Source organism: Panthera uncia, chromosome A2 (genome assembly GCF_023721935.1).
Source record: "Panthera uncia isolate 11264 chromosome A2, Puncia_PCG_1.0, whole genome shotgun sequence".
NCBI classification, from domain to species: Eukaryota; Metazoa; Chordata; class Mammalia; order Carnivora; family Felidae; genus Panthera; species Panthera uncia.
This window is the reverse complement of record NC_064816.1, coordinates 106,958,071-106,969,500: the sequence shown is the minus strand read 5'-3', so window position 1 is coordinate 106,969,500 and position 11,430 is coordinate 106,958,071. Positions and strand designations below refer to the sequence as shown.

The following is an 11,430-nucleotide window of genomic DNA, read 5'->3' as shown; positions in this document are numbered from 1 at the left end:
TTCAGAGTAATAGAATAATATAAAGAATTAAAGAATTTTTTCCTAACTAGAAAGAGACACGTACATGAACGTGTATCTGCAAATGCTCATCTTAAAGATGATTTGGGTTTTTTTAATTAACAAAATAAAGAAAACATACTATAAGGCTACAGGAAAGAATAAACAGGCTGCCCACAAAAGAACATATACTAGTATGAATTCAGACTTCTAATCAATGCTAAACAAAAACTGTCCAAATGCTTGAGCATTTGGCTCTATTTCCAGACTTTTCAGACAGAAAACATGTGCCCCAATAAGTCTATGTCCAACTTTGCATGAAGGGAATAGGATGATAATATTGTCAGGCACAAAAAGCCCAAAAAATTAAAAATTAAAAAAAACATAAATATACATATGTATCTATGTTATATATATACTTATAAATATGTATGCTATGATATATATGTGATCAAGTTTAGTTAATCTCCTAAATAAACAAAATAGCTATTTTTATCATCTTCAGTAAGATTCAGATGAGCAAATTTTTGAAGATTTTTCAGGAGAAATTCCAAGTGCATATGTTTGAAGATGGTAATCTCAAAACTGATTCTTTTCCCAAAGGAAATTAATCTCTCCATTCTGATACAGGTAGTAACAGAAGTTGCTCTAGAGGTTTGAAAACACACACAAACATACACACACAATTACACACATACACATATACTTACCAATACACACATGTACACGAAAAGAACACAAACATACGTATACATTTTCTTTATTCTGTTAAAGAGAGCCACATAGGAAGATGAAAATATACTGAAAACAAATCCATATTTTACTTAGGGTTACCTCTGAATGATGGAATAATGGGTGATTCTTCTTTATAGTTTTCTAGGTTTACCAAATTGCCTTCAATGAACATGTATCCTTTTTCTCTAATTAATAAGAATATAAACATCACCCTAAAATTTGACGTAACATACCAATGATAGTTTTTTGTATAATTTTCAGTATTTTGTGTCTATTTACTCTCATTTCACTCAGTTGTTCATTTGTTTGTTGATTTACTTGTTTATTAGACAGTAAATATATATAATAAGCACCTTCCTTATACTAGCTATGTATCTAAGAAATGGGGTTAGAGAAAACAGAAAAACAGTCTCTTTCCTCATGGAGAGCCCAGTGGAACACAACGCCTGAAATAAATAAGTAAATACAATATTTGGGGAAAAATCCAGTTTGTTATGAGGGATCATAAAGAATTCAGATTTAGCTGATCAAGCAAGGCTTCTTGAAGGAATCAACATATAAACTAAAACTTGAAGAATTAACCAGAGTTAGCCTGACTTGGGAAAGTAGCTTTCATTGAAAGGAAGGAAGGAAGAGAAGGAGGGAAAGAGAGAGGGAGGGAGGGAAAGAGGGAAATGGAGAGGGAAAGAGAGAAGGAGGAAGGGAGGAAGGGAGGGAGGGAGGGAGGGAGAGTGGAAGGAAGGGAGGGAGGGAGGAAGGAAAGAAGGCAAGCCAGTGTTGCTATTCTCACACTGAAATATTCAAATGTATTTCACTTTCCATCATGCTGTTTCACCCACTAAACGTCAATTGAAAAATTCTTTCAACTCAATTATTTTTAATGGCTTTCACAATGTTGGTTTGGTTTGAGTACTATGATTCTATTCACACTAGACACTGACTAAAAAGATAATATCACAAAGAAAGAACTTCCTCACAAATTATGTAAAGCAGCCTAGCACTGGGAGAAAGACCTTAAATTGTACTGATAGGGAGGATAAAGCCAATCAAATTCATTTGCCATTAAATCTTTGTTTCAGGGAATCTCATTTGGTACAATAATACCTTATACTCTCCAAGTCCTGTTGTGAGCCATGGCCAAGCCTCATCTCTATTAGAAAGACCTGAGCAGAAAAGATGACTATGGTAAAGAAAATAAAATACAATGCCCTTTCCTTAATTATCAGAAGTTATATAAACAATATGTCTTGGCTTTACATAGAACAAAAACCTCTACCTTTTAAATTGAATATTACAAAAAATGAGTATTAATACTCAGATTCCAATCATAAAATCCCTTTCAAGGAGTATGTGGCAACCTGGCTATACAACACATATTCTTCAGTATCATTAGAAGCATCATAATCTTATACTCTTCTTGCCCATCCTAGAAATAACTGTACTCAGGCATTGTGGAGGACCACCATGTAATGGCCACATATTAATCCATTTCTTGGTCCATTCAAGTCTTCACAGGAAATAGTCCAAAGACTTCATCCTACAACAACTGACTGAAATCACATACAACATTTTCCACTTGAAATACTGATTTGTTCTTTTCAAAAAGCGGGTGGTGTGGCTGCTCTATCTGGTTGCTGAGAATCCACATGGAAGGTGAAAGTTTGAAAGGTGTGCCTTGAAAATTATGTGAGTTAAGTATTAGATAACTTTTTAGTTGTGGCAAAAAGTACCACTCTTACAGAATGGATTTAAGTAAATCACCTACCTTTGTAACGTACTTTTTTCTGCTCCTTCCTTTTTAGTGGAACAACTACTGAGCATGTGAGATTGCATACCATTCTTTGAAAAAAACCTAAATATTACCAAGGAATATACTTGAATGTCACTTTTGATTTTTTTAACTGTATCTATAGCAGATATTTAAAAGTCAAAAGAAAAGCATTTAGTGCTTAAACATACTTTTAAAACATACTAAAAATCAAAATCTTAATAGTTCATCTCTGAAATCAGATCATTAGAAATACTAAAATGAGGGATGCCTGGGTGGCTCAGTCAGTTAAGCTTCCGACTTCAGCTCAGATCATGATCTCCTGGTTCATGAGGTTAAGCCCTGTGTCAGGCTCTGTGCTGACCATTCAGAGCCTGGAGCCTGCTCAGATTCTGTGTCTCCCCCCTCTCTCTGCCCCTCCCCCACTTGAGCTCTGTCTCTCTCCCAAAAATAAATAAATATAAAACAAAATTAAAAAAAAATACTACAATGAATTTTGAGATCATGTGGATCTCAAAGATTCTCAGAGAGAATGGAGGCTACAGGAGAAATTTGGATTAAACACTATGTGGAACAAGCAGAGTAATGATGGTACGTTTCGTTTCCTTTGGATTTGGAAAAGCACTAAATGAGAGTTAGCAACCAAATATGTATTTTTAATCAGAATGGCAATGGAGGGGCTATTAGCATATATGTAAATAACACACTTTGTATACTTTTTTAAAAAAATTGAGCCATTTTAAGAATTTAAATGTTAGGATACAATTTTGAAGACCAAGTGAGAGAATAAAGTTTTTCTCTACCAAAGTATATAATGTTAAAATCACTTAGTCATTCTTCTTTTTTTTAATGTTTTTATTTTTGAGAGAAACAGAGAGTGAGTACTAGTGGGGGTGGGACAAAGAGAGAGGGAGTCACAGAATCTGAAGTAGGCTCCAGGCTCTAAGCTGTCAGCACAGAGCCCCACGCGGGGCTCAAACTCACGAACTGCAAGATCATGACCTGAGCCAAATTCGGATGCTCAACCGACTGAGCCACCCAGGAAGCCCCACTTAGTCATTCTTTAACTGGAACAATAATTACAAAGCAACTTTCAGTATTTTCAAATTTGAACTATCAATCCTAAGTGTTTATGACTGTATGTACATATATACATTCTATGCAAACTGTTGATTTAATTAAAATTTACTGTCTATTAAATATAAAATACTGTTTTTAAAAAATATAAGTGTATATAATCATTCAGATAAGAAGTGTGCTTAAGTCCATTAAATATGAAAACAGTCTCAAGCTCACTTCCCTATTTGTGTTGCTGACATTATGAGAAAGAAACTAACCATCTGAAATGATCCAGTCTTTGGTTTGAATGATTAGGTTGTTTGTCATGCTTCTATTAGCAGTTATAGTCTACTTTTCACCTGGATTCTTCTAAGGCCTCCAACCCTGTCCACCTGGCAACACTGCTTTCTCAAGCTTGTAGTATTATTCTAATATTCAGAAATCTTACTTTATTCATATTTAAGGAACATATAAAAGCAGAGGAAACCAAAGCATATCAGGAAAGGGTCACCCCTCTTAACCAAGATAAGAAAATCAATCAATAGGATTTCAGTAGTAGACAGCGACATACTGTAGGAACAGCACCACAAAACTTTATGATGAAGTTCACTTTTAAACTAAGGAAATAATTTTGAGTGAATGGAATTACCACCATGATAGGCTGATCACTGATTGCTCTGTGTTCTCTGAAAACTTGTGGCCACTATGATAGGCTGATCACTGATTGCTCTGTGTTCTCTGAAAACTTATGGCCAAAATAAAAAATATTTTCTAGAGAAAGAATTTAGAAGAATGTAATTCTTGAAGGCTACCAATCTGAATAGCTACAAATAGTACTCCTCTACATCACATATCTGGTTTTGAGCAAAAACTCTCTAAAGACCAAGGATAGAACCAGGCACAACATATCCCATCAGATTGTGCTGACACTGGGCTACAGTCCTGGCTTATCTGGGATACCAGGGCAGGTCTGCTATGCTCCAATACAGGGATCTGAGGCAGTGGTTAATATGGTACAAGAAATACATGCAAATATACCTAGCCTGTAACTCCTAGTATGGAATGTTGGCCTGTGCAATAACACCTTGCAAAAAGTAGTTCCTCCGCATACTTATTAAAGATGTCTGTCAAAGTTAAATAACTTGGCCATTCCATTCATATTTTTAAATAAAGATGATATCAAAGCTTGGGAATGTGATTTTAGAAAAAGCATTTTAACTTTTCCCAGCACAAAGGGTTGTATGAGGTCACTGAAGCCACAAAAACAAACTGGAATCCTGAAAACTGATTCAAAAATAAATCAGATAACCTGTAAGAGTCTTTGAGAGAAGGTGCACATGAATTCTCCCATGCTGCATCCAAGTTATGAGTCCCTTAGGGTTATTTTATCTTTCATTTGATCAGCCACAAGTTTGAGAACATGGATATCTTATGGATCCTATTCTTGTGAAGACAGAAAGGAGTATTTATCCACATGGATATTTACAGCATAGTTCCTTTGGAGAGGGAAGGGCACCCCTTTTTTGTGTGTATGTTCCAGCCTTGACCTTCCTCTGGCCTTTGTTTTCCTCTGTAGCCAGGTTCTAAAATAACACAGCTATAGGCAAAGGAAGAGATTGGTCAAATAGCCCACCCAGAGGTGCCATAATAAATGGAAATGAAACTAACGTACGTAGCATTAAGCAAGGTTTGCCCTGGCCAACTGCCTCCCAGGAGTCATCTAAATGGCAAGTCGGAAGAAAACAATGAAACAAACAAAATGTGAAAAACAAACGTGGGGAGAGGCACTCTTCAGAGTCAAATAAAGCTGAGCATCATAAATTTCCTAGTGGCCAGGACTACTAGGAGGAAGAGACTGAGGAACACTGCTAAAGAATGTTGTAGGGATTTTGTTTCCAAAAGGGATCTATGCACCTGTTGATATGTTTTCCAGGCCCTTGAATGATAACAATTTATGAGGCTATTAATACTAAGCCCAAGATTTATCAGATGTGCTGTTTGTCTTGTGGCCAATATAACCTCATAAAATTTGGGTTGCACTGGGTTAAAATGAGCGTTCTGCTATTGGAGTTATTCAAAGCATTTAAATTGCTTAATCCCACAAGAACGGTGTATGTAGCCTGCCTATTAGGGAAAGTCTTTAGGGATTCCTACCAGTTGCAGAGCCAGGCTGGAGGGGGCAGTCCATTTCTGGATGAGGTAAAATGGAGGCAGCAGGGGAGGAATGAGTCCTGGAGACAAGACGATGTTTCTCTAATCCATCCATGCCAACCACAGCCAGCTGAGCTTGGCGCACGGAGCGCGCACGTGTGTGCTGGGGCTCCAGGAAGGGCTGTTGCCAAGAAAAGAGCACAGTAGAAAGAAACATGAGACAAGCATTGAGGGAGACACTGAGAATGACGTGTAAACAAATTAAGTTCATCAGGTCAGAGACATAATAAACGGTGTGAAGGAAAAAGAAAAAAAAAATAGAGAAAGGGAGAGAAAAAACAAGATCTAGTCAATAAATCCATTCAACAGATGTTTTCACACTGACTTCCAGGGCTTGTCTGCCTGGCTAAGGAGGAGGTGATGGCAGGAGACCTGTCAATTTGAACTGATTGAAAGAAACAGACCTTTAACCTCAAAAGGAACATCAACTTAGACTCGTTTCCTATCTTGATAACAACATTTGAATATAGCTCCAGAATTGTTGCAACACAAAGTGGGAAAGCAATTCAACTGCTTTCAAACTGCCAATAAGGCTAAATTCTGAAAATTCTATCTTGAATTTATTCAGTAATATTGGCAATAAAATTTATGGGAGCCTAAAATTACCAATTATATGGCTATATTTTAATACCTTTCAGCCTTCACATTATGGTATAGAACAATGAATTTTTCATAGGTTGAATGGTATAATCTCAATAAAATAAAAATTTTGTTTCTTTAAAGAGTATTAAATATAATCTCAGCGATTTAACAATGTTAACATGTTTCATACTGTAGTTATCAAATCAAAAGCCTGAGTTTGGAATTCCTTGAAGATTCACTTAGTCCATACTTCTGTCTCCAAAAAAGACTATCTCTAAAACACAGACAAGCAGCTAATTTAACTATCAATATTACATAGTAAATATACTTCCTCTTCTTCAAAATCAGGGAATTCCTAACTCTTGCACTGCTTTTTATGATTCTTTCCTTTTCCATATGCTTAACAAATGTGGAAAATGGCTGAACAGTGATATATAAGATGATTTGATTATTGCATGCCATAGAAATTGATGCCAAAAAGTTAAAGTCTTTTAAGTATAAGACTAATTCCTATAATTTTAAATTTTTACACGCCTTTATGTTTTGATCTACCTGGCTAGCATTTACTCTTTCAAGACTCGATGCAAACATTACCTCTCATTAGTGAGGATTTGCCTTACACCTCCTATTAGGTTAGGTGCTAGCACCCATCATTTGCGATGCTTGTATTTCTAGCACAAGGCTTGTTATATCCTAAGTGTACAAATTACCCACTTAGAATGCTAACAAATCTACATACAACACAACTGTACTCAATGCATATTGCATGGTTTTATGTCATTATTACTTCCCCTGTATATGAGTTAATGGCGCATATTATGATTATGATTATGAATGTTTCATTATAGACAACAGGCAAAGACTGCCCAATTTTTTAAAAATAATCTTTTAAAATTAACTTTAAAATAAGTTGTAATTAGTGTATATGTACATATTGTTACTGCTGTATACAATACAGCAGAATAACTGTACCATCAATCAGTTAGTTGGAAGTCATCTGTCACATACTCAGGCTTTGGGCATTGACTGTGATGATAAGGATGGCTTGGTCAGGATCTAGTTCTAGTTATAATAGTTTTAACACTTTGACAGGAGTTTAACTCTCTTGTTTTCTTGAGTGCTTCCATCTATAATACCCTGAGGATACAACAATAAGTATGACACAGTCCCTCCTCTGATAGAATTTATAATCAGAGGGAATGCAAATGCATAATCATGACTTGGGGAATTTTCTATGGGGAAAAGGGGTTTTTCTGCATTTGATCTAAAATGCATGAGTAAACATCTACCTGAATGTCTGTAATCTCCATTTCTCTGTCTCTTCCTACTGTAATTTCTTTAACCCTCATCTAACCTCATGCATAAGGCCTTTGATCACCGTATTCCTAAGACAACCCATCTTACTTCTTTCTGCAAGAATTATCTTCCTAAGGCCCTCCTGTAAGCAAGAAGTTGACACAAAAGCCTCTGAAGGAAACTGAAGTCAGAACTTCCCTAGCCTGGCATTTGGGCCTCTATGACCTTAGGCCAACCTGCATTCTCAACATTAGGTCTTCTATTCCTTTTCCAAGTTCTAGCCCAAATCCTATCTACTGTACAACAAATATCGTTCCCAGGGCTGCATTCTCATTGTCATGAGCCCTGGGCACTATTAACTTTTTTGGGTTCCTTCCTCCATAAGTAATTATTAGAAAATTACATTCTATGCTTATATTGCCATACAATGGATTTTATATATATTATATTTTCTCTTTTGATTAAAACTTAAACATTCTGGGAGCACCTTCAAGTATCATGGGCTCTGGGCATAGTGTCTACTGTGTCTATGGAGACAGTGGCCCTCGTCCTTTGTGTTCCACCAATCTTTTGTGCATCATCCCTCTAGGTGTATCTATGAAGCTGCACATTCAGCAATCATGCACATCCTCTAAGAAAAACCTGTAATTTTCCAAAGAACCTTTTTAAGCTACCACATTAAATGTACTTTCACTTTCCATTACATTCCTAATACACTTTTTCTCTCTCCTTCTCCTTGCTGTCATCTTTTCTCTATTCGACTTACTGCATGCCATAACCACTTCCTGAGCTCATACTGTGTGCCAGATACTTTGCTGGTGTGTGGAGCCATTTTTATGTTCATTGTCTAGTCAGAATACAGATACTAAATATTTCTAAGTATAATGTAATCATAAATACAATGAGTGCTGTATAGAATAAATGCAAAGTGCCATAAAAATGTAAAGAAAAATCTGATATAGAGGTTGAGGGAACTTGCATCTAAGAATGTGATGTTTAAGATGTGAAGGATAAGTTGAATTAGTCAGGTAAAAAGTGGGGACAAGCTCTAGACACACTGTGTGTGTGAGACAAATTATCTTTGCATGTATAATATGCAAAGTTTTTTGAACCATGGACTGGATGTAACTCATTTCTGAGTTACATTTTTTGAGTTTATTTTCTGCTGCATTGTATATCTTGTTCTTATGCTTTCTTGAACCTAAATAACTATTTGCACATTGAAAATATATAACATATTTGGAAGTTAAAGGCCAATAATATAACCATGTTTTAGATGACTGGGGTTACTAAATGGTTTTCTCTCTTAACTAAAGAATCAATACTGTAAGAGCTCCATGTAAATAATATCACTAACTTCTTTTTAAATAAAAGGGGTGCCTGAGTGGCTCAGTCAATTAAACGTCCGATGTCAGCTCAGGTCATGATCTCATGGTTCATGGGTTCAAGTCCCGCATCAGGGTATGTGCTGACAGCTGAAAGCCTAGAGTCTGCTTCATATTCTGTGTGTCTCTCTCTTCCCCTCACGTTATGTCTCTCTCTCTCTCTCTCAAAAATTAAATAAATGTTAAAAATTTTTAAATAAAATATATTTATTGCTTACTTGAGCTTCACAGGAACCTTTTGAGATAATGGAATAATACTTTGCTAAGCCATAAGCATGAAACAAATGTTACATCTTAATACAGAACTTCATAATCAGGTAGGCAAAATCCTACTTATCCAATCTCTACTATTAGGAATATAGCAACACAGATAAGAGACAAATAACTACTTGTTAAGTAGTAGTTATTTATCACATATAAGTGTTCATCCAATATCTATTGTACATGCAGAAGAAAAGAAATCCCATGTTGGGTTGTATAGACAAGAAAGTGAATTAACCACGGCTCCTGATCTTGTGGGTTGACATTCTATATTCAAGCACTTTATCCCTAGTTGGTAAGTTCCATAAGGATAAAAGCTTTGCCTATTGATTCAGATATTCCTATGTAGTGTTTCAGATGTAGCCAGTGTTAATAAATATATGATGAGTAAATAAATACTCAGGAGATACATAGGCATCCTTAAGATTGCTCTACAGGGATAAAACAAGAAAGCCTATTATAAGCAATCATAACATAGTCAACCAAAGAATGGCTAGGTAAAAATATAAGAAAATAGACACTAAACAATTATCAAAAGACGATACTCTGAAATCATTTAGGGTTAGAGCCAAGAGATAATGAAAGAAATGAGTGATTTGAAAATTATTTTTCCTTTGTAATTTTATGAAGTTTCCACAGTGACAGTGCAGAGGCTGCTTGGGATTGTCTCCCCCTCTCTCTCTCTGCCCTCCCCCACTCACTCTCTCTTTCCCTCTCAAAAATAAACTTAAAAATTTATTTTTTAAAAAAAGAGTGTACTTGCTCTAATGAGCACCAGGTATTGTATGGAAGCACTGAATTACTATATTGCATACCTGAAACTAATACTACACCATATGTTAACTAGAATTTAAATAATTTTTAAAAAGAAAAAGAAATGACAACTTAAATTTATTAAAATTAGCCATTTTGGTAAAAAAGAAGCAAAAGAAGCAGTAATATAAAATAAATGGAGAAAAATGAAACATGAAAAAAGCTGAACTATAATGCACAAATTAAGATGCTAGGAACAAACCTCAATTTATTACTAACACAGGTGATGTGAAGGTACTCAATTTACCATTTAAAAGATGAAGACTATGGATTAGGAGATTAGGTTAAGACAGACCAAGAGCCTTCAAAGCCCTGAGTAAGTCATATCGATTTAACTCCTGTGCACCCAACTCTAAGGACTGCAAGAATCTATCCTACAGCAATTGATTGCAGATCAAACACTTTAATTAAGCTAAGCCCTTACTAGATTGGTGGGCCTCCATCCCACAAAAATTTAGCTAACAGCTAAACACCCTAATCAACCGGCTTCTCTCGCCTTCTAGGAGGAAAAAAAAAAGGCGGTAGAAGCCCTGGCAGTATTTGAAGCTGCTTCTTTGAATTTGCAAATCAATGTGATATTTCACCAGAGAGCTTGGCAAAAAGAGGGCTTCAACCTCTGTTCTTAGATTTACAGTCTAAGGCTTTACTCAGCCACTGTAGCTATGTTCATAAACCGCTGACTATTTTCCACTAACCACAAAGATACCAGAACTCTCTACCTTTTATTCGGTGCCTGAGCTGGCATATAGGAACTGCCCTCAGCCCTCTAATTGGAGCTGAACTCAGCCAACCCAGTACTCTACTAGGAGATCATTAGATCTATAAAGTAATTGTCATTGCCCATGCATTCGTGATAATTTTCTTTATGGTAATACCAATCATGATCAGAGGCTTTGGGAACTGAGCAAGTTTAAATTAAAAGATTTTATGAAGACATACAAAAAATACTAACCAAAAAAAAAAAAAGAAAAAAACAAAGGGGCAGAGGAGGAGGAAAAACCTTGTGCAGCCATCCTGAAAAGAGACAAAACAGACTTTAGGGGGAAAATATTAGAGACCATATAAAGTTACATATAAAATAATATGAAAGTTAAATTAACAGTGACAACAAATTTAAACCTAGGAACATAAGCTCAATATGTAAAGAGCATAAATTGGCAGAATTACAAAGAAAAAAATTAAAAATTCACATATGGTAGGAGGTCATAACAAACTTAACAAAGCGATCGAGGTTACAGAAGATCTGAATAACCCAATTCTCTAGTTATTAAATTTTGAAACCAATAAAATACTCTTTCAAGCACCTATGGAACAACTACAAAA

General features: G+C 35.6%; 1 protein-coding gene across 1 annotated transcript in view; it reads right to left on the bottom strand.

Moving 5' to 3' along the window:
• The window catches only part of HDAC9 (histone deacetylase 9), a 903,132-nt gene that overhangs the window by 263,913 nt on the left and 627,789 nt on the right, over positions 1-11,430 (bottom strand). The window contains exon 15 of the mRNA XM_049642883.1: positions 5,714-5,891. Coding sequence (XP_049498840.1) covers positions 5,714-5,891 — 178 coding nt within the window. The remainder of the gene's footprint in view (positions 1-5,713; positions 5,892-11,430) is intronic.